Raw genomic sequence first — 24,675 nt, forward strand, 5'->3', positions numbered from 1 at the left:
TTCAAGAGGGCCACCATTGTTCCTGTTCCCAAGAAAGCTAAGGTAACTGAGCTAAACGACTACCGCCCCGTAGCACTCACTTCCGTCATCATGAAGTGCTTTGAGAGACTAGTCAAGGACCATATCACCTCCACCCTACCGGACACCCTAGACCCACTCCAATTTGCTTACCGACCCAATAGGCCCACAGACGACGCAATCGCAACCACACTGCACACTGCCCTAACCCATCTGGACAAGAGGAATACCTATGTGAGAATGCTGTTCATCGACTACAGCTCAGCATTTAACACCATAGTACCCTCCAAACTCGTCATCAAGCTCGAGACCCTGGGTCTCGACCCCGCCCTGTGCAACTGGGTCCTGGACTTCCTGACGGGCCGCCCCCAGGTGGTGAGGGTAGGTAACAACATCTCCACCCCGCTGATCCTCAACACTGGGGCCCCACAAGGGTGCGTTCTGAGCCCTCTCCTGTACTCCCTGTTCACCCACGACTGCGTGGCCATGCACGCCTCCAACTCAATCATCAAGTTTGCGGATGACACTACAGTGGTAGGCTTGATTACCAACAACGACGAGACGGCCTACAGGGAGGAGGTGAGGGCCCTCGGAGTGTGGTGTCAGGAAAATAACCTCACACTCAACGTCAACAAAACAAAGGAGATGATTGTGGACTTCAGGAAACAGCAGAGGGAGCACCCCCCTATCCACATCGACGGGACAGTAGTGGAGAAGGTGGAAAGTTTTAAGTTCCTCGGTGTACACAAACTGAATTGGTCCACCCACACAGACAGCGTTGTGAAGAAGGCGCAGTAGCATCTCTTCAACCTCAGGAGGCTGAAGAAATTCGGCTTGTCACCAAAAGCACTCACAAACTTCTACAGATGCACAATCGAGAGCATCCTGTCGGGCTGTATCACCGCCTGGTACGGCAACTGCTCCGCCCACAACCGTAAGGCTCTCCAGAGGGTAGTGAGGTCTGCACAACGCATCACCGGGGGCAAACTACCTGCCCTCCAGGACACCTACACCACCCGATGTCACAGGAAGGCCATGAAGATCATCAAGGACAACAACCACCCAAGCCACTGCCTGTTCACCCCGCTATCATCCAGAAGGCGAGGTCAGTACAGGTGCATCAAAGCAGGGACCGAGAGACTGAAAAACAGCTTCTATCTCAAGGCCATCAGACTGTTAAACAGCCAACTCTAACATTTAGCGGCCGCTGCCAACATACTGACTCAACTCCAGCCACTTTAATAATGGGAATTGATGGAAATTATGTAAAAATGTACCACTAGCCACTTTAAACAATGCCACTTAATATAATGTTTACATACCCTACATTACTCATCTCATATGTATATGTATATACTGTACTCTATACCATCTACTGCATCTTGCCTATGCCGTTCTGTACCATCACTCATTCATATATCTTTATGTACATATTCTTTATCCCTTTACACTTGTGTGTATAAGGTAGTAGTTGTGGAATTGTTAGGTTAGATTACTTGTTGGTTATTACTGCATTGTCGGAACTAGAAGCACAAGCATTTCGCTACACTCGCATTAACATCTGCTAACCATGTGTATGTGACAAATAAAGTTTGATTTGATTTGAGACTAAACAAACGAAACAGTCCCGTGTGGTACATACACAGACACGGAAGACAATCACCCACAAACAAACAGTGTGAACAGCCTACCTTAATATGGTTCTCAATCAGAGGAAACGTCAAACACCTGCCCCTGATTGAGAACCATATAAGGCTAATTTCCAATGAACCTAAACATAGAAACACATAACATAGACTGCCCACCCAGCTCACGTCCTGACCAACTAAACAAAGCTAAACAAAGGTAAATAAGGTCAGGAACGTGACACCCAGTGTCAGTTGGAATGTAGACTGAACCAGGATTTCCTCTAGGTTCTTGCCTGTGCTTAGCTCCTTTCCATTTATTTTTATCATGAAAAATTCCCCTGTTCTTGCCATTGACAAGCATACCCATAACATGATGCAGCCACCACCATGCTTGAAAATATGAAGAATGGTACTCAGTGACGTGTTGTTGGATTTGCCCCAAACATAACACTTTGTATTGAGGACATAAAGTTAATTTATTTTTGCAGTTTTACTTTAGTCCCTTATTGCAAACAGGATGCATGTTTTGGAATATTTGTATTCTGTACAGGCTTCCTCCTTTTCACTCTGTCATTTAGGTTAGTATTGTGGACCAACTACAATGTTGTTGATCCATCCTCAGTTTTCTCCTATCACAGCCATTAAATAACTGTTTTAAAGTCAACATTGGCCTCATGTTGAAATCGCTGAGCGGTTTCCGTCCTCTACGGCAACTGAGTTAGGAAGGATGCCTGTATCTTTGCAGTGACTGGGTGTATTGATACACAATCCAAAGTGTAATTTAATAACTTCACCATGCTCAAAGGGATATTCAATTTTTGCTTATTTTATTTATCTACCTTTGCGAGGCATTGGAAAACCTCCCTGATCTTTGTGGTTGAATCTGTGTTGGAAATTCACTGCTCGACTGAGGGACATTACAATTATCTGTATGTGTCGGGTACAGGGATGAGGTAGTAATTAAAAAATCATGTTAAACACTATTATTGCATACAGTGAGTCCAGGCAATTTATGTGACTTGTTTAGGGGTTGAATACTTATTGACTCAAGACATTTCAGCTTTTCATTTTTGTATAAATTTGTAAATATGTCTAAACATTATTCCACTTTGTGGCACTGGCCTACACACACAATGTCAATCTCAATTCAATCTATTTTAAATTCAGGCTGTAACACAACAAAATGTGGAAAAAGTCAAGGGGTGTGAATACCTTCTGAAGGCACTGTCTTGTTTAGGGCAGTGATGTAGGCCAAGTGATAAATAAATTGACAGGTCAACACGGATCGCCTTTCGCAGTGAATAAATTAACACTCCATATTTTCTATGCATTTTCCCGTGATGGGTGAGTACATTTAAAATAAAATAAAAAGGTGCGTAAACATTGGTTATGTATGCTTACCCTCCCAAGAGACACTTCCTGAGCGTCAACAGCCAGCAGGGTGTTGATTACATGGATTCCAGAAATCTCAGGGAGCTGATCAAATGTTAAATTAAAAGACAAGTAGGGTGAGACACAGACATACACCATGGAGTGATTGATCAAACATGAGTAAACACAGTCACAAAGCACAATTATGTTATGTTAACAATCACTCAAGCACCTTGAAAGAAATGCTAAGTAACATGACCAGTGATGTACTGGGCCATACGCACTACCCTCCAGCGCTTAGCAGTTGGATGCCAAGCAGTTGCCATACCAGGCGGTGATGCAACCAGTTAGGATGCTCTCGATGGTGCAGCTTTAGAACTTTTTGAGGATCTGAGGACCCATGCCAAATCTTTTCAGCCTTCTCCTGAGGGAGAGGTTGTTGTCCTGACACCACACTACCAGGTCTCTGACCTCCTCCCTATAGGCTGTCTCATCATTGTCTGTGATCAGGCCTTCCACTGTTGTGTCATCAGCAAACTTAATTATGGTGTTGGAGTCGTGCTTGGCCAGGCAGTCGTGGGTGAACAGGGAGTACAGGAGGGGACTGAGCACACACCCCTGAGGGGCACCCGTGTTGATGTGTTGTTGCACACCCTTAGGCCGCCCCCAGGTGGTGTCAGGAAGTCCAGGATCCAGTTGCAGAGGGAGGTGTTTAGTCCCAGGGTCTTTAGCTTAGTGATGAGTTTTTAGGGCACTATGGTGTTGAACGCTGAGCTGTAGTCGATGAACAGCATTCTCATGTAGGTGTTCTTTTTGGAATTGTTTTGGGGTAATTAATGCTACCCAATATTTCCAAACTTGAATTATTATAATCTTAAAAACCTTTTTGTTATGCTGAGCCTATTGGAACTGTTTGTTTGCCAAAGCCATCAATGTGTTCCTTGCATGTTTTGGGCCTTGAAATCTGGTGTGTTTATTAAGAACTCTCAAAGGAATGCAAGCTAGGGAAATGCTTCGACCATTGCATTCCGATCGTTGCTTGTGCTCCAGAGTTCATGTTTAGTTAATTTGAATGCTTTTAGTTCATGTCTGCTGCACTGGCCATGTCATCACTAGTAGCCTGTAATGGTTATTAAATGCACTAATGTACGTTAAGGGAACGTTAGCATTGGTCCACAAAACATAGGAAAATCAAGTGAATACCACACCACCCAACATTTTTCACATTTACATTTGAGTAATTTAGCAGATGCTCTTATCCAGAATGACTTGCCCACAACTCTGGTGTTGCAAGAGCAAACTGAGCCACCCAACATGACCTATGTACAAGCCCTTGGCCTTGACCCTTACAATTAGAATAAATGTGCGTAGACTCGATAACAGACGGTTGAGAGAATGATGGTGGGAAAAAAGTTTTCAACAGGAAGTCCAGGTCAACTACTGCATGAGCATTACATAGCACTTAGTGTCATGAAACTAAATCTGGACTCATGACTTACATGTATTAGTGGTAACGTGTATTATAATTCTTAATAAATTGATTACAAATAAATTCTACACAGTAGCTTATGAAAGTGACCTAGCTTTTATTTTATAGAAAGGTTTAGTTTTTTTTCAGTTTCTTTCCCATGTGTGATTATGACTTGCCATGTGGCTGCAGTTGCTGACATCTCCCCGAAATAACTTGGTTGTTCATCACTGGAATCCTTTGTCATGGTTTTCATTTTTTTACTTTCCACACAACCCTCCCAAACCACAAAGTATTCCAAATCCAGCTTTGTCTGATTCCCACCAGCTTGCTCTTAGCACTCACTTCCTTTTCATACTTTGGATTCGAGTCCTTTACAATTTCAGCTGACATCAGACAGATTGTTTAACCTTGGTTGGGTAACTAAAATAAAGGACAGATGACCAACCATGTTATTTTGGGTAGAGAGACTGCTCTTACAAGGAGACCCTATATCTCTGTTGCATAAGATTTGTGATGTATGTAGGCCTACATGATTGCAGTGCTTACTGTACACATAGACAATCTCTGAATTCAGCGTGACATCTTGGGAGTTTAACAGAATCTGACTGGTTACTGGGAATACATGGGTCAGATGAAAGAACATGCAAATTGGGCTTGGTTTTCTTAATAGAGTGAAACTGCAAGGTAAGGTAATCTTCTGGACTTGGCTCTGTCTGGCTCTCCTTTTGAGCCAAGATGTCAGGCACTCTGCCCAATTCAACTAATTCAATTTCTGTCAAGCTAGTTTTTGTCCACTTCCCCTGCTGCACTTACAGCAACTTTGTATCCAGATGTCAGTAAGCAGAGCAACGAGAGATGACGGTATGCCATTATTCAATACTCCGTTTCCATCAGCTGTATCCGTCTACCACAAGGTGCTATGTTTAGGTTGACAAATGTCTTATGGATTTTGAAGGCATTCAATACTCCCTGTGAGTAGATCAGTTGCCTCTCTACTACCCTTGGGTATGTGCCAGTCAGATATAGAAGGATTTTCTGAAGGTTTACCCTGGTGAAGTGTTTTTATTGCATTATCTAGGGATAAAGTATTCTTATATGAAGAGAGGCGTGATATGCATTCAACCATGTTCAGTATCCCTTTAATTGTAGATGGCACCTCTAGGTCTAGGTGTTTGAGCACAAACCTCTTCTCTTTAGGCTTCTATAGCGGCATATATATGACTGCTTTTTGCCTGTATAAGGTGCTTGTGGAACTGGGATTCATTTAAGTTCAGTATCCTCTCATGAAGTGAAAATCATCCTGCTGCTGAGTAACTTTTTTGCTTTCAAACTGAAATTAAAGGACAATGGCGAGTAGAATTACATTTACAAGCCACAGCGAGCAGGCAGTGGTGGGCCGTCAGGGCCAGCAAGGCCTTCTCTGCTGGCCTAAACATCATCAGAATATATATATTTTTTAAATATATTTTCCCACAAATATGTATAAAATTATTCCCCAGAGTAAGAGTTATACTCTTAATTTCATAGCTTTCCTCTTGGTTGCACTGCTTCCAGCCCCAGGTTGAGATTTGGAGGGCTGGTCTTTATGTTAGATCTTTTATCCAACCATATTCAGCCATCATGTGTTGTCAGGGGTCTAAAATCTGCCCTCAGGCCTTCAGAATCAACAGTGCGGGCGCTTGTAGCTTAAAGTGAATGGAAATGAAAATTCAGTGTCAACCAATCAGCTTTAGAGTTGGCTATTGTACGCCTGCTGGCTGGCTCCAGTGTTACACAGGAGCCAGCTAGCAGGCGTAGTGCGTGCACGTCTTTTGATTGGATTACCAATATTGAGAGGCAGGTCCTATGGGCAGGTCTATGCAGAACTTCAGAACTAGGAAACTGAATTTGATAAACGAATTAATTCGCGTACCACTAAGCTGTTTTTTCAACCCACAATGGCGGAAGGAGGAGAAGATATCGATTTGGTCGAGGATATAATTATAACGCCATTCTCAAGACGAACTTTTCAAGAAAAGTTAGACATTGTAAGGAGAGGTCGCCCGACGCCGACGCTACAAAGCCTGCCACAGGCGGGAAAGGGGTTCGTCTTTCAAAGTTCCAACTACGAGCACTATCAATGGCTCACAGGCTCCGAGAAGCACTGCAAACTACTGCTGGGAATGCCTATTATTTGCAAGTGATCGATTTGGTGTTTGGAGCCACACTGGCTTTGCAAACTTGAGTTGTCTAACCAAGGCAGCAACGAGACATCCGAGTGGATCTACAGCTCAACGAACAAGTGCGCAGGGCAACGGAGCTGCACAATGAAAAGGTGAAGAAAAATAGGGAAATATTGAAAAGACTCATTGATTGTGTCATGTTTTTGGGTAAACAATGTTTACCCAAAAATGTCAATTTTTGTCAATTTCAAGGTGACGCAACGCCTGGTTATACTGCGTTTCTGTCTAAATGTATAGTGTCTAGAGCCATGGCATCATAATGATGGTAATAAGAGGTGGATTAATTCGGGTGGGACTGTGTAGGACCTCACTGAAGGCCCAGGCCCCAGGCCCACGGCACGCCACTGCGAGCAGGTAACGTTGTTTAATTCTCAGAAATTTGCATAGTCTTACATATAATTATATAGGTCAACAAACATGCACTTTAGGTAACAGTGAAATACAGGCTAGTTATTACTCACTACTTTGATGAATAAATTCCATATGTAGTTTGATCTGTTGAAAATAATTAGTTTCTACAACAAAGAATTTTACTCAAATATTTATTGCAGTTATTTGCCAAGTAACGATTTGGCAAATGATTGTTTTAAATATTGTATTGCATGAACAGCTCCCTACAGTTATTTGAAGTCACATTAGTTGCTTGATTACAGTGTATCTATATGAGGGTCTCGAAATGGGTTTTACACATTAAGAAGGATGGTGCTTGTATAATAAGTATTTTGCACATTCAATGCACCTAGATAGTGTGTGTGGGGGGGACGAGGTCAAATCTTGACATCAGTGATCTTCAGGTTTGAAAGTCGAAGCTCTAGACAGAGGCCCGAGTTCCCAACTTTGAATTCCGAGTTGGATGACCGATATTTCCAAGTTCCCAGTTTTGAACACGGCGTGTGTCAAAGTCCAACGCCCTGTTAAAGGGAGAAGACTCCAAACAGGTTATAACACCATTTGGTTCTTATGCATCACTTTGATGGGACTTGTTGATGCATGTGTCCCTCCCTGCATCACCACCAGTCATTCTGTCAGACCTGAAAGGCCTTTTGTTATCACATGGGCGTCCTTTTGTGGATGTCAGAATAGCTTCTGCAGTCGGTAAAGGTGCTCTGTAGACCACCCAGGTTGCACTAACAGGCAATGGCAACAGTCAGCGCTTCAGAGGAACAAGTAGAAGAGTTGAATCATGATTACACATTTGTACGTTAAATCAGTGTGTTGTCAACTATTGAAATAGATTAAAAAGTATATTTCAATGTTTGATCAGCTATCTACTCTGTTGTCATAAGATTTCACCTTGATGCTACCAATCCTGTACCGTGCTAGCAGCAGATCACAGCCACCCGAGCCACGGCCTGTTCTACCCACTACCATCTAGGATGAGGAGTCACTACAGGTGCATCAAAGCTGGGACCGAGAGACTGATAAACAGCTTCTATCTCCATGCCAGTCACCACTAGCCTTAGTTACTGTTCTAGCCGTTTACCACCCTCTACCCTGCACCTTAGAGACTGCTGCCCCTATTTAATAATGTTTACATACAGTACTGTTTTACTCACTTTATATGGATATACTGTTTTCTATGCATGACTCATCCTATATAACTACTGCGGTACACACCTTTTATATTCATATACTGTCCATACTGTCTGTATCTACACCTTTATATACACCTTTATATACACCAGGGCCAATTTCAAGATTTCATAACATTCGGTAATCGGCCTTTTGATTTATGTATTATATTAAGTTAAAATAAAAGGGTTCATTTCAGTATTATTGTCATTATTATAAATATATATAAAAATCAGCCGATTTTTATAATCGGTATCGGCTTTTTTTGGTCCTCCAATAAATCGGTATCTGCGTTGAAAAATCATAATCGGTCGACCTCTATTCCTAATATTGAGCACCCCCGCCCCCCGAAAGCATTCCACAGGGATGCTGGCCTATGCTGACTTCAATGTTTCCCACAGTTGTCAAGTTGGCTGGCTGGATGTCCTTTGGGTGGTGGACCATTCTTGATACACACTGGAAACTGAGTGTGAAAAACCCAGCAGCGTTGCAGTTCTTGACACAAGCTTGTGCGCCTGGCACCAACTACCATTCCCTGTTCAAAGGCACTTAAATCTTTTGTCTTGTCCATTCACCCTCCGATTGTGTATGTGTGCCATTCAATGTCTCAATTGTCTCAAGGCTTATCCTTCTTCAACCTGTCTCCTCCCCTTCGTCTACACTGATTGAAGTGGATTTAACAAGTGACATGAATAAGGGGGTCATAGCTTTCACCTGGTCAGTTTGTTATGGAAAGAGCAGGTGTTCTTAATGTTTTGTATACTTGGTGTATATTAGATTCCGGACTCTGTCATTGCTCGTTATGATATTTCTTTCTTTGTACTTTTTGGATTATGTGTGTATTGCTAGGTATTATTACTGCACTATTGGAGCTAGAAACAAGAATTTCGCTGCATCTGCAAATCTGTACACTTTGATTTGATCTCCTTTTGAGCTGTGTGTGTGTGTGTGTGTGTGTGGGTGGATGGCCGACCTTGTGAGATCTGGCATGAGAGCACATTCTCATGGCACTGATGGAAAGGTGCCAGAAGGCATCGGCTTTCACTACAGGCCAGATGGCATGGGAGCCCTGCCAAAGACCAAAATAATGCCCAGAATGCATGTGCTATCCTCAGGCAGACGTTTGTGACCACAGCTTGAAAATATATACCCTGGGTGCAACCTATCCTGGCCTATCCTATCCTGGGCTGTGCTAAGGGCTTTGTGCTCTCAGTTGAACCCGGTCGGTCAGTGACGGAAGCCTGTACCAGGAAGTTTTGGCATTTGCTCACAACAACAGTTTGATTCTGTGGAACTGGTTGTTCAAAACAACATCTGCCTATGCTCACACAGTCACACTTTCTCTCGCTCTCAGGCAGACTGTATGTCTGTGTCTCAATCACTTAAAATAATATGGCTATAGGACCCTACATTAACCACCATTTCCCCCACTCTCTCCCCCAGACTTGATCCACTGCACCAATGAGATGAACGTGAACATCCCCCAGCTGGCAGACACCTTGTTTGAAAGGACTGCCAACACCAGCTGGGTGGTGGTCTTCAAGTCTCTCACCGCCACACACCACCTCATGGTCTACGGCAACGAGGTGAGCAAAACCTGTCTGCAACTCCACGGAGTAGGGTGAAGCTGCTTCTAGACGCTGACCTTGGGTCAGTTTTGCATTTTCCCCACTCACGGTGAAGGTTAGTTTTTGGAGAGGAAGCTGATTCTAGATCTGTACATGGGGAAACTTCACCCTGGAGCTCTGCAACTCCACACTCCCAGCCGAGCTAAATACTATATAATGAATCTGACTCCCAGGTGAACAGAGAGGCATGTCATCCAAGACACGGACTCCGAACTCTAAATCAACCCCCATCCCTCCCTTCATACTGTAATGGTACCAATGGCAGCCCAATTCTGATCTGTTGGCACTTATAGTCCCAGTCGTGGGAAAAACAACCTGTGATTACCTAGGTTTTCCCATTGGCTCACAGCAAAAACTTGACTTTTTTCAAACACGGTTTTCTTGTTGTGTGCTTGTTTTTGTAAATTACAAAATTTCATGTAAGAAAAGTACATGTCTAAAAATCTATTTTTAACATTGCCAGCTCCCGAACCTTCTCACGACTTAGAAAAACATCATATTGATATGATACCTTCTTCCTTTGAACAAGAGTGAATTAAAAAATAGCCTGTGTCCACATCAAAAAAAAGAAAGAAAGCAAATCAGACCTGAGCTTAACTTCAAATTCTTTTTCAAAAAGATGTAGATGTCTACATTGTCTGAGGAGATGGGAGACCTCTTTGAAGTCACTATGTCCCCTGCCGTGGAGGTCACCCTCTCACTAGGAACTGAAGTGCCAGGCACAGCCAGGTAGCATCTTCCCATCATGGTAATGTGAGGGTATTTGCACTCGTTGCTTTTCCACCATGCCAGTGGATCACCATCCACTGGAATGCGGCTTGCTGCCTTGTAGGATGCCACATCCTCTTTGATGGTGTTGGCAAACGTCTTGCCTGTGTCCTTGCTCACAAAGGTCTCCCCGAAAAGCTCCTTCTTGGCTACATTATTTTGCGGAGGAGATGCCTCTGAGTCTGCTCCTGTCGACTCTGTGCCTTGACCCTGCAGAAAAAAAAGAAAAAACTAACCAATTATTTATTTTCATATTTCATAGAACTATAATTGTGGCAATAACATTTAATAAAATCCATTCTTATTCCAAATCAAAAATGTATTCTAATAGCAATAGCATAGACTAAGATTAGACTGCACTATATTTATTATTTAAGTAATTCACTTTTTTTTTACCTCTTCAGTGGACACAATCTCAGTGGTGACATCACTGTATGTCCTCCGGTGTAGGGCAGGGTCTAGGTGAGATAGGGACTTGAATCTTGGATCCAGTGCAGTAGCTCTATGAGGGTAGTCCTGTACATTAGGGGGGTATCTGGGGTTCAGGTCCTCTCTAATGGCAGCCTTGACATCTCTAGTGATGGTGCTGTCTTCCTCACTTGGGGCCATGGATTGTAGAGTTCTTGTTTTCAGAGGTAGGATCATGACGGTGCAGACGGTGACGACACAGACGGTGCAGTTTCAGTGCTCAATAGGGTTGTAACCGGTTTGAGGGGTTTGAGCACCTGGAGGACCTCCTCTGCCACTTTCACGTCATCATCAGACAAGGTGACGATGTCTTTATGTTTTTTCAGGGTCTTGTCTGTCAGTGCAGAGTATACAGCTGTCTGCTGCTCAAGATAGCTCTCCAACATGTCATAAGTGGAGTTCCATGTTGTTGTGACATCGTGTATTAGCTTGTGAGTCAGTAGCTGTAGCATTTCTTGCTTGGTCTTAAGCACATGAGCGGCTGTTGTGCTTCGGTGGAAAAAGGAAACCATCTTCCTGATCCTCCCAAGGAGGCAGTCTGGTTCACTGCGATTTGGTATTTTTTTATTAGGATCCCAATTAGCTGTTGAAAAAGCAGCAGCGACTCTTCCTGGGGTCCACACAAAACATGAAACATAATACAGAAGGACATAATACAGAACATCATTATACAAAACCAGAACAACATACATTCCCCTTTGGGATGCTAAATTGATCACATGTGCAAAGCAAGCTATCTGTGGCCCCAGTCCAGCTTCTATCACTGCATTTACCTGGTTCTTGGCATTATCTGTGGTGATTGGGATATTGTTATTGGGCCTCTCTACCTTCCACTCTGCTACTGCTCCAAGCAGTACCTGCGCCAGATTTGTGCCTGTGTGACTCTCATAGGGGCGTGTCTGTAGCACCGGACTTCACATCTCCCGCTCCTCTGTGGTGTAGTGAGCAGTCACAGTCACGTAGCTTTCCATTTTCCTGGAGGTCCACCCGTCTGGGCAACAGAGGATTCCTTGGATAATTTGTCGACAATTTTGATAGTTTCCTGTTCATAAAGATCTGGCACGATCTTCATACTGAAGTTGTTGCGCCAGGGGATTTCGTTGCGTGGCTCAAGCACTTTCACCATATTTTTAAACCCTTGTTTTCCACAACAGAGTATGGCCTCATGTCTGCAGCGATAAACATCCCAATAGATTTGGTGATGGCTTTAGCCCGGTCTGATTCTGCAGCAAAGGGCTGCTTAAATGTCGCAGTGAGAAGTTGTTGTCTCTTGGCTGAGATGGCTCCTGTCACTGACACACCAGGGTGATGACGCTTTAAATGTGTGGCCATGCTCAATGTATTTCCATGATCATATGGCTTTCTTGTGGCACAATGCCTACACGCCGTAATGGTGTTGTCCACCACCCTTCATCCGCCATCATATTTGACAGGGAAGCCAAAATGCTCCCATACATGAGACTTAAATGAAGCAGGAGGCTTTTCCAGTTCTTCAGCTCCTCCGCTAGCCATGGCTGTCACTGCGCTTTTTTTCAACGCGAGCATCCATGATTGATTTGTTGGGATTCAACATGCCCTGTTCACGTGAACAGTACACACAACTGCTTTAAAAAAATAATCAAATCAACCTTTAGGCTTCAGAATAAAACACAGCACACATCTGTCTTGTCTATCTTTTCACTGCAACTCTGCATTGAGATATAGGGAATTATTACTTTAAAAAGTAACAGCGGCAGTAAAACTGTATTTCACACTATGATGGTTAAACTTTGCAATTGATTCGTGGTTCACATGCGTGCCGAACCGTGGGGGGTGATCTGTACGGATCAACTACGGTTCGTTACACCACTAGCTCAAACACATTTTAAGAAGGAAAGACATTCCACAAATGTACTTTTAACAAGGCATACTTGTTAACTGAAATGCATTCCAGATGACTACCTCATGAAGCTGGTTGAGAGAATGTCAAGTGTGCAAAGCTGTCATCAAGGCAAAGGGTGGTTACTTTGAAGAATATGAAATATAACATACATTTTGATTTTTTTAACACTCTTTTGGTTACTACATGATTCCATATGTTTTATTTCATAGTTTTGATGTATTCACTATTCTACAATGTAGAAAATAGTAAAAAAAAATAAAGAAATGCTGGAATGATTAGGTGTCAACTTTTGCCATTAATTGGGCAAAACATCTGAATTTGGCTGTCTGTGTAAACACAGTCTATTAGTGGTGTTAAGGTATTTTGAAATCCATTTAACACTGGTTTTAAGTGAAGCAGTATCCAGTGACAAATTACATAATTCTATCATACTTCTTCTTTTGAGAAGATGCTCTTACAGTTGAAGTCGGAAGTTTACATACACTTAGGTTGGAGTCATTAAAACTCGTTTTTCAACCACTCCACAAATTTCTTGTTAACAAACTATAGTTTTGGCAAGTCAGTAAGGACATCTACTTTGTGCATGACACGTCATGACAAGTCATTTTTCCAACAATTGTTTAGAGACAGATTATTTCACTTATAATTCACTGTATCACATTTCCAATGGGTCAGAAGTTTACATACACTAAGTTGACTGTGCCTTTAAACAGCTTGGTAAATTCCAAATTTCAAGGCCTATCTTTAAACTCAGTGCCTCTTTGCTTGACATCATAGGAAAATCAAAAGAAATCAGCCAAGACCTCAGGAAAAAAAATTGTAGACCTCCACAAGTCTGGTTCATCCTTGGGAGCAATTTCCAAACGCATGAAGGTACCACGTTCATCTGTACAAACAATAGTATGCAAGTATAAACACCATGGGACCACGCAGCCGTCATACCGCTCAGGAAGGAGACGCGTTCTGTCTCCTAGAGATGAATGTACTTTGGTGCAAAAAGTGCAAATCAATCCCAGAACAACAGCAAAGGACCTTGTGAAGATGCTGGAGGAAACAGGTACAAAAGTATCTATATCCACAGTAAAACGAGTCCTATATTGTCATAACCTGAAAGGCCGCTCAGCAAGGAAGAAGCCACTGCTCCAAAACCGCCATAAAGCCAGACTACGGTTTGCAACTGCACATGGGGACAAAGATTGTACTTTTTGGAGAAATGTCCTCTGGTCTGATGAAACAAAAATAGAACTGTTTGGCCATAATGACCATCGTTATGTTTGGAGGAAAATGGGGGATGCTTGCAAGCCGAAGAACACCATCCCAACCATGAAGCACGGGTATGGCAGCATCATGTTGTGGGGGTGCTTTGCTACAGGAGGGACTGGTGCACTTCACAAAATAGAAGGCATCATGAGGAAGGGAAAATTGTGGATATATTGAAGCAATATCTCAAGACATCAGTCAGAAAGTTAAAGCTTGGTCGCAAATGGGTCTTCCAAATGGACAATGACCCCAAGCATACTTCCAAAGTTGTAGCAAAATGGCTTCAGGACAACAAAGTCAAGGTATTGGAGTGGCCATCACAAAGCCCTGACCTCAATCCCATAGAAAATTTGTGGGCAGAACTGAAAAAGCATGTGTGAGCAAGGAGGCAACAAACCTGACTCAGTTGCACCAGCTCTGTCAGGAGGAATGGGCCAAAATTCACTTATTGTGGGAAGCTTGTGGAAGGCTACCCAAAACGTTTGACCCAAGTTAAACAATTTAAAGGCAATGCTACCAAATACTAATTGAGTGTATGTAAATTTCTGACCCACTGGGAATGTGATGAAAGAAATAAAAGCTGAAATAAATAATTCTCTCTACTATTAGTCTGACATTTTACATTAAAATAAAGTGGTGATCCTAACTGACCTAAGACAGGGAATTTTTACTCGGATTAAAGGTCAGGAATTGTGAAAAACGGAGTTTAAATGTATTTGGCTAAGGTGTATGTAAACTTCCGACTTCAACTGTATGTAACATTGCTATGCATTTTCAATTGCTGTTGGTGAATGCAATTATTGGCAATCTAGGAGTTCCTTTTGTATTGCAAAAAGTTTTTACACATGTTTCTGTGTTGCAGAGATTTATACAGTACCTGGCTTCAAGGAACACGCTTTTTAACCTCAACTTTTTGGACAAAAGTGGCCTACAAGGTGAGTGAAGTCAGCTCTGCAGCACTCTGCATTTTATCACAGGCTCAGTATCGTCTTCACTGGAGCATTTGAGCTCATACAGTATCTTAAGGTCTATTCTCTCAGGTCAATCAACAGGGCTGCGTTCAGCAGGGAACAATGTCACTGAACATTCAAATAGGCATGCTTCTTCTAGAAAATACATTTGAAATAGAATAAGGAATCACGTCAGCTCTATTCTAGAACTGCAACGTTCCGTAACTTTTGCCTACTAAACGTGTGCGGGCACACGACAACAGGCAATATTGAGACTTGCAAGACTGAGAGGAGTGGAGAAATTTTCTTTTTGACGGCCCTGCCTTTTTCCCCTCCGCTCTATTCCCAATGGAATGTTTAAGGATTCATGGCAGACTCTCCGCTCACATCAAACGCAGCAGAATTTATTTACTCAAGGTAAATATGTCCCATGGGGCGGCAGGTAGTCTAGTGGTTAGAGCGTTGGGCCAATAACCGAAAGGTTGCTGGATCGAATCCCCGAGCTGACAAGGTAAAACTCTGACGTTCTGCACCTGAACAAGGCAGTTAACCCACTGTTCCCCGGTAGGCTGACATTGTAAATAATAATTTTTTCTAACTGACTTGCCAAGTTAAATAAAGTTTAAATAAAAATAAATGTTAACAAGATGCATGGCAGCCCAGACCAGTGGGAGTATAATGGTGGAGTAAGCATCGCTAATCATAATAACCCACATTCCTTTTGCCAGATTGTGTTACTGATAAATTACGGTAATAGGGAGCTGTCAGTTTGTTTAAGGATGATGACTTGGTTGGGGAGTATAGCACTCATGACAGAAATCTACAAGATCGTGAGCTGTCAAAGACAGCCTGTTGGGCCTTTACTTTAGAAGAAAATACGGGACAGACCATATATAAAAAATGCCGTTGCCCATTCTTTTTTGCTACAATGGCTGTGCCCCCATAGGATGACAATGCCCCCATCCACAGGGCACGAGTAGTCACTGAATGGTTTGATGAGCATGAAAATGATGTAAACCATATGCCATGGCCGTCTCAGTCACCAGATCTCAACCCAAATGAACATTGATGGGAGATTCTGGAGCGGCGCCTGAGACAGCGTTTTCCACCAACAAAACACCAAATTATGGAATGTCTCGTGGAGAATGGTGTTGCATCCTCCAGTAGAGTTCGACACTTGTAGAAACTATGCCAAGGTGCATTGAAGCTGTTCTGGTGGATCGTGGTGGCCCAACGCCCTATTAAGACACTTTGTTAGTATTTATTTTATTTAGTCAGTTACCCCTATATCCACCAATAAACTCTGAAGTCGTCTTCATTTCCAAAATCAATGGAAAGAATTTGCCTCTGCTTATTGTATCACTTAGTTCCCCAAATAAACAGTTAAGAGTATAGGCTAGTTGTTTGAAAAGGTGATTATGTGGCAGTTCTACAGTGAGATGTGTATCACCATCAAGATGCACCTCATGCTAAAACATTTATTTCCCTATTGTCTTTTTCAGGCTATGACATGTCAACGTTCATAAGGAGGTATAGTCGCTACTTGAACGAGAAGGCTGTATCGTATCGACAGGTCGCTTTTGACTTCACCAAAGTAAAACGAGGGTAAGGACTTTAATTCTCTGTTCAAATGTTTTCTTATAGCATCCGGCTCAGATCTACCTAGTCTCTCCTATATTGTATACACAATGTGCAGTCGACACCTGGGAAGTGTGTTTTGGATACATTTTTGGGTATATTGCTTACTCCTGCATGAAGTGCATATGGTGTAGGGGTTGATTTGGGATTGGGCATCTGAGTAAGTGTAGTGTTGTTCACTAAGCCTAATTCAAATTCATTATTTTAGGTTGCATGCTTCATGACATTGACAATCCAACATCAATAGTATTGGGCCGCTAATGATTGGAATATTATCTTTCCCCAAGGGCGGATGGCGTTATGAGAACCATGAACACAGAGAAGTTACTGAAGACCCTACCCATTATCCAAAATCAGATGGATGCACTACTTGATTTCAATGTAAGTTCCTTGTAACTTGTTATACTGCTATGGCCTGAATAAACGCTCCAGCTCTCGAATATGACAGTATTGCAAAAAAACTGTCGGCGAATGAGTAGCCCTGTCGTGTGGTTGGGAGTTACCGCTGAGTCAGACCAATGAGAATGCTTGATGGGTCGTCTGTCAATTCAATTGGTCTGCTTTGGATCCCCACTCCATCTCCAGGTCAACGCCAATGAGCTTACCAACGGAGTGATAAACGCGGCCTTCATGCTTCTGTTCAAAGATGCCATTCGACTGTTTGCGGCCTACAACGAAGGCATTATTAACCTGTTGGGTAAGTACTTCTGCCTTCTGGCTCTCAAGAGGCTCTGGCCTGCCAAAACCAAGTCATTATTGCCATATCATCGTAACCATGGAGCAGCGCTGATGCAGAGACACCTTTGCACCCTGTCGTTCTGGGTTGATACTGTATCTCTGGCCTCAATTTTTTTTACACAACTCATTATCAGCCTGCTCCATGCTATCAGGTTAACTTAACGAGGGCCAATAAACGACAGTGTTCTACTACTGCTCTGCTTTGTTTTAGTGAACTGGGTTTGCAAGGTGACATAAGGTCTGTAGGTTGGTTAAATTGCCTTTTGAAATTCAGACATTCTATTCAATGTCTGAAACACTTTGGGGAAGAAATCTAGTTTCCAATTCATTCTAAATGAGTTTCCTGAAGGGACTGTGTTAAAATGAAATTGCGCCCAATGCTGGTGGAGAGACTGATCTTGCACACAGTCTATTCGACTACTCTGCATATCTGTTTGCACATGTAGTTCCGTGCACATGTAGTTCCGTGCACATGTAGTTCCGTGCACATGTAGTTCCGTGCACATGTAGTTCCGTGCACATGTAGTTCCGTGCACATGTAGTTCCGTGCACATGTAGTTCCGTGCACATGTAGTTCCGTGCACATGTAGTTCCGTGCACATGTAGTTCCGTGCACATGTAGTTCTGTGCACATGTAGTTCAGTGCACAAGTTGGAAATGAAAATAATGTCAATAACATTGGAAATAGAAATTCCAGAACACTAACATTCTATTTCTCCACAAAGCTGGACATTAGACTGGAGTTAGAGAATTGCACTTGGTTCCTAGACTATGATAAATTGCTGGTCATTACATGCATGTCAAGGCTGTATTCTCTGCTATGAGGATGTATGCCTCTCTCACTCAGATGAGAGCCTTGTTCCTTTTGGGAGACTGAGCAGGCCTGTGGGGGGTGGAGGAGCAAATTGGATATGAGCAAACATCAGTGGAACGTTTACCAGCTAGTGAGACATGTTTAGGATTCATGCACCCCTTTGGAGAGTTTGTATACTTCCTGCAGACATCTACATTTTAAGGGACGATTTTCTGATTGGAGAAAAGTGTAATATTTAGAATTATACTATGGAATAGTTAGCACCTCCTCCATTAATTTGCAAAGGCAGTTTGATTAATTTGATACAGTTTGATAGTTTATCCTTATTTGATGACATTTAAGTTCCAGTGCTTCATTATCATGTTACTCTTTTCACTTCACAGAGAAGTACTTTGACATGAAGAAAACTCAATGCAAAGAGGGCCTTGACATCTACAAGAAATTCCTCACTAGAATGACAAGAATCTCTGAATTCCTTAAAGTAGCGGCGGTAAGATCCAACCTTGCTAACTTCTGTGTGATCAGATTTTTTACTCCTACATTCACTTTTACTCCATGTTATCTTGACCCTCCTCCCTCTTTCCTTGCAGCAAGTAGGGATTGATCGAGGGGACATCCCAGACCTCTCCCAGGTAAGACCTGATGCTATCTATTGATTTCGTATCTCTGTGGCCCGAAAGTGCAGAGGGTCTGAGATAGAGCTCTGCTGAACCCCTCGGCTTGACTTTATTTCAACGCTCCTCAGTGTGCTGGCTGCCGGCTTCTCTCACCACCCTGCCACCTCCTGCAGTTTCAGACCTTCTAAATGGTTACCTCTGCACAGCCCTAGCTATCATATATTGCTTTCTTGGGCGCACACTGCATGTGGCCCCCTACTAAAGGAAACGCCAGACTCAGGCCCTGCCCAAATACTTTCTAAATGCTTCTTTCCTTCAAGTAATCAAATCACAAATCTGATTTGGTTGGATTGATGAAAGCAGTAGGTTGATAACCTTGCCCTCATCTCTCCAATCACTTCTAGATCTGTGATTGAGGAAGGAAGGGTGCACTTTATTTGCATTCGAACAGGGACTCCCTCTCACCTTACCTTGCACGGCATACAGCACATAAAGGTGTTAACATCGACCTTTGTCAAGGCATATACTGAGTAGGCTAGACCTGAGATGAAAGGAATAAAAGGAAAAATATACTTCCACTTTGTATACATTGAAAATGGATACATTGTATACATTGAAAAGCATATAAACACTGTATGCTATTGTACTGTTTCATGTCACCTTTCAAGAAGGGCCACATGTTGTATGGGGTTAGCTACATCTCTCGCTTGCATATCCAGTCTTAGAATAAAATGGTATTATGTTTTTACTTTTCTTATCACCATGTTCAGATGGTGCTTTAGCGAGACAAACAGTATTTTGCAAGGGCATTCATTTTGTGATTTGTATTTTATTAGGACTGTTTTGGATTTTAAATAATGCCTTTAGCTAGTACCTTTCCCCCAAAACGTTATCATCGCTGATCTTTATCATCGCTGATAATTGCCACCTTTATATTCTGTATTTTTCCTTAACGTTCCATCTTCAGATTACAGTTTGTGTAAGTATCTGTATCCCACTCTTTTTAAGTGTTTGTAAGGGTAGTTTGTTTTCTTCGTGTGCATTGTGAAATAACTAGGCATGCTTACTGTTTGTGTTTCTGTCTGCTGTTACACCTTTGTGATTGCATAAATCCCCCCAACCTTTGAACTCACTATTTGTTTCCATTTTAATAGGCCCCCAGTAGCCTCTTGGATGCCTTAGAGCAGCATTTGGCTTCTTTAGAAGGAAAGAAGGTGAAAGATTCCACAGCAGCCAGCAGGTACTGTTATTTTCCATTCCATTTATTCACTGCCTATTCAATACAGTCCAGTCAGACAAAGCCTGTTTTGCTCAGGTACCAAATTTAGCAAGTGGGTGTGAGCTGGAGCTGAAGTGTTTGTTGGTGGGTAGAAATCTCAACAATATGTTTTTGTACTGCGGTCCAAAGTATGCTTTTCCTTTCTGTGTGTTTTGCCAGTTGTTTCCGAGAAAATATTGACGAATGCTCCGGGAGCCACAGTTGCAGTGTTCTTACCCTCAATTTATGAAAGTCCTATATTGTTAATAAAGACCTACTTGTCTGTGGCTAATGCCAGGCGCATTTGATTTAGTTTGCTTTTTGTGTCTTTCAATGTACTATAATAATATGCACGTACCATCAGTGCTGATTCAGGTTTTGTGTTTAGTGGGAAAGGTGTGTTATAAACTATCCCTGTCAAGCAGAATCCTTTCTATTTTATTTCAACCTCCTATTACTATTGTAGCCTGTATCTAAGTGCAGTTGTAAAAATATGTGCCACTTTCTTTCACTGAGCTTGTAGAACAACACAGCACTTTTGACAATGGTCAGTAAACAGTTTTACCATAGCCCCCACTAACTGACCCCTGTCTCTCTCTCTTCCTATGTCTCTGTCCATCCAGGGCTAGCACTCTCTCCAACGCTGTCTCTTCTCTGGCCAACACGGGCATATCTTTCACCAAAGTGGACGAGAGGGAAAAGCAGGCAGCTCTGGAGGAAGAGCAGGCTCGCCTAAAAGCGCTGAAGGTACATTTTCCTTTCAGTGTGCTCCTCTCGCTATCTCTGACTGTCTGATCTCTCTCGCTCTCCCCCTTCAACTATCCTCTCGGCTTATTGCCCTACTGGGTTTAATCTGTGCTGACTGGTCAGCAGCATCTGTAGAACATTCAGTGATAATGAACAAAAATTAAATGATTTTCTGCCTTTGGGGGGGAAAGGCAATGTCGTTGTTCTTTATTTTGTTTTGGAGTGGATAAGCTGCCGTTAACTTGGTCTAACATTTTATTGAGCAGTATTCACACTACAGCGATCAAGTCTTCAATGAGGTTTTTGGTCTCGTTTTAATCTAAATTAATGCTATGGTAACCAACCAAGCATCAAGCCCGAGGTCATCCAAAGAAGGGATATTTTTTTAGCTAATAAGTTGCTCTCCTGAGATCATCAGGCCATGGAGTCCCCACCACCTTGGTTAAAAATTGAGTCAAAATACATGCTCTCAGAAAATGTCAGCTGGCCAGTGTACTGTAGGTAGGCCCGGGTGCTTGTTTTTGTTGACTTTTGCCCGTTCCACCTAGGAGCAGCGTCTGAAGGAACTCCAGAACGGTCATTCTTCCTATGCCACCACGGTTGCCTCCCCTGTGTCCACTGACGGACGAACCATCAACACAGCACCGGCCATCGACCTGTTCTCCACACCCAGCTCCACAAACGGGTTAGAGCACCCATTCTCTCCTAGGCCTTACCCTTATCACTCCCCCACTGACTTCGCCAAAATGCTATGTTACATGTTTAGTGCCCAGGCACTGATCATAGCTCCTTGTTGAGTTTATGGTTGTGCCCTATATAGTGCACGACCTTGGACCAGAGCCCTATGAACCTTGGTGAAAAGTAGTGCACTAAGTGGGGAATAGGGTGCCATTTGAGATGCAAACTATGTTTACATTTGCTTACCCATCCAGTTGTTTGAGATGTTTGAGGGAGTATTAATAATAGTGTAGTGGTTGGGGTTGTTGAAGCCAGACTAGACAGTCAATGCCATGTATCCATAGAGCCAAATACTCCATTGCTATTAATCGGCATGCCCATCTATTCTTACCCACTCTTCCCTATGCCTTTGCCCACCTAATGAATTTGATGCTCGTGGAACTATTCTGTAGTGCCCCAGCTGCACACATGTCAGTGTACTAGAGCTGGGATGATCAATGGACACCGACCGTACCGATCACATCGCAGGCATTTTGCTGATATCGTTCATTACGATAAGTAGCCTAAAATAGAGAAATGTGAAGTTTGAAATGAAATAAGTTTGCTAATATGGGTGATTGGCTACAACCATAGTAGTAGTTTACAGGATAATAATAAAACAAAAACTGGTGCACATTAATGTTATAGACTTTCTATTTATCATTATCGCATCAATTCAGGACATTTATCGGGGTATGGATTTTTGTCCATATCACCCACCTCTACAATGTCCTTCTAAAAATAATCTTGTACATAAATGTGAGCATTACAAAATAAGAAGAATAATGAATAAATCGTAGCGCCAATTTAAAGGTGGATGGCAAGGGTGCATTCCCCCGTTTGAAAGCATGCAGCTCAGGGGTAGCTGTTTACGGAGCCTCCATGACGGTACAGAGGGTATTGATTGCATGTGACTTTCAGAGACTCCACTGTTTCTCCCTCTTGGCTGCTTAATCAAGCCTGCCAAGTTTGTCTTCAGTGTGCGTGAAATGTTTTTGACTTTTATTTTATTTTTTGTAGGTGAAGGGTGGGAGTAAGGAGTAGGTAGAATGTTCCACCCCTACCCTTTGCTAGGTGAAACTTCTACCTGGAGCGTTATGAAAACCTTTTGAGTAGGCTATGGGAGAGTTGGGGTTTAGCTTTTGTGAGACATTTTAACTTCCCTTCCTCCTCCCCCCTCAAGCACTTCCAAGGCGGCGAGTGACCTTCTGGACTTGCAGCCTGCATTTCAGCAGCAGGCACTGCTACTCTCCACTGGCCTACCAACAGCCAACACATGGGGAGGTGAGAGCTCCCGTCACACCGCGGATTGCCTGTTTTACACGCCTGATTCTCTCACACACACACACTCTTTTTCATTCAGATTCCTCTGGGTAAACTGTGATGGGCCTCTCCACAGGTCATAGTGGATACAACCCTTAGCATTCTCAAACAGCTTATTAACTCGATAAGCTTGCTGGTGGTGGATATACACAGTCCCTGGTGTATTTGATCTAACTCCTGAAAGCTATTGGTGAATTTGAAATTGGATGTTAAGACTACTAATAAAATCAGGTAAAGTTGATCAACAATCAAATCACAGTTATTTATTCATTAGGATCCCCATTAGCTGCTACACTTCCTGGGATTCAAAAAGGAATATAACAATTACATGATAACAAAACAACAGCCTACATCATAAATAAAACAATACATCATGCAAGACATAATTACTATATAAAAAAAACATCAACATAAAATGTACAGCATTAAAATATTAGTGTGTGTGTGGGTATACGCGTGTCTCTTCACAGTCTGCGTTGTACCGTGAGGGGTTTTATCTGTTTTTTAAATCTGATTTTACTGCTCGCTTGAGTTACTTGATGTGGAAGAGAATTCCATGTAATCATGGCTCTGTATTATTGTGCGTTTCCCAGAGTCTGTTGTGGACTGTGAAGAGACCCCTGGTGGCATGTCTTGTGGGGTATGTATGGATGTGTTAGTTTGAACAGAGAGTTCGGTGCTTTCAACATGTCAATACCTCTCACAAAGACAAATAGTGATGCTATCAATCTCTCTACTTTGAGCCAGGAGAGATTGACATGCATGTTATTGATATTAGCTCTCTGTTTTCGTTTAAGGGCCAGTCGTACTGCTTTGTTCTGGGCCAACTAATGTCCTTATTTGTGGCACTTGACCATATGACTGGGCAGTAGTCCAGGTGTGATAAAACTAGAGCCTGTAGGACTTGCTTTGTTCATTGTCATGTCAAGAAAGCGGAGCATCACTTTGTTATGGACAGACCTCTCCCCATATTAGATACCGTTGCATCAATATGTTTTGACCATGACACTTTACAATCCTGGGTTACACCAATCAGTTTCGTCTCCTCAACTTGCTCAATTTCCACATCATTCATTACAAGATTTAGTTTAGGTTTAGTGAATGATTTGTCCCAAATACAATACTTTTTGATATATGTAGGATGCCATTCTAAAAATGACTGCAGCTCTTTAAGTGTTGCAGTTATCACTTCCTGTGGTAGCTGACCTGACATGTGTAATGTTGAGTCATCAGTGTACATAGACACACTGGCTTTACCAAGGCTAACGGTAGGTCATTGGTAAAAAATTTAAAAAGTAAGGGGCCAAGATCTTGAGCTATGCCTAACTCTACCTGGTTTACATTAGAGGATTCCATTAAAGAACAGTCTGTGTTCTGTTGGGTAGGTAACACTCAATCCATGATATGTCAGAGGATGTAAAGCCATAACACAGGGTTTTTTCAGCAGCAGACTATGATCAATAATGTCAAAAGCTTGCCTGATGACTCAATTGAATTCTTCCACTGAATCATTTGCTTTTAGGGCTCCCGAGTGGCACAGCGGTCTAAGCCACTGCATCTCAGTGCTAGAGGCGTCACTACAGAC

The 24,675-nt window shown here is 42.6% G+C and overlaps 1 protein-coding gene across 11 annotated transcripts in view; it reads left to right on the top strand.

Annotated features, from left to right (window-relative positions):
* LOC120056952 (phosphatidylinositol-binding clathrin assembly protein-like) overlaps window positions 1-24,675 on the top strand; it is a 59,556-nt gene that overhangs the window by 13,255 nt on the left and 21,626 nt on the right. For 7 of the 11 annotated variants that reach the window (XM_039005251.1, XM_039005257.1, XM_039005253.1 and 4 more), the window contains exons 2-12: window positions 9,726-9,868; window positions 15,151-15,223; window positions 16,741-16,843; window positions 17,164-17,257; window positions 17,462-17,573; window positions 18,812-18,918; window positions 19,019-19,060; window positions 20,200-20,285; window positions 20,927-21,050; window positions 21,599-21,735; window positions 22,951-23,051. In XM_039005251.1, coding sequence (XP_038861179.1) covers window positions 9,726-9,868; window positions 15,151-15,223; window positions 16,741-16,843; window positions 17,164-17,257; window positions 17,462-17,573; window positions 18,812-18,918; window positions 19,019-19,060; window positions 20,200-20,285; window positions 20,927-21,050; window positions 21,599-21,735; window positions 22,951-23,051 — 1,122 coding nt within the window. The remainder of the gene's footprint in view (window positions 1-9,725; window positions 9,869-15,150; window positions 15,224-16,740; window positions 16,844-17,163; window positions 17,258-17,461; window positions 17,574-18,811; window positions 18,919-19,018; window positions 19,061-20,199; window positions 20,286-20,926; window positions 21,051-21,598; window positions 21,736-22,950; window positions 23,052-24,675) is intronic. The other 4 variants (XM_039005252.1, XM_039005256.1, XM_039005259.1 and 1 more) reach the window with 2 other exon arrangements.

The sequence above is a fragment of the Salvelinus namaycush genome, chromosome 12 (assembly GCF_016432855.1).
Source record: "Salvelinus namaycush isolate Seneca chromosome 12, SaNama_1.0, whole genome shotgun sequence".
NCBI lineage: Eukaryota > Metazoa > Chordata > Actinopteri > Salmoniformes > Salmonidae > Salvelinus > Salvelinus namaycush.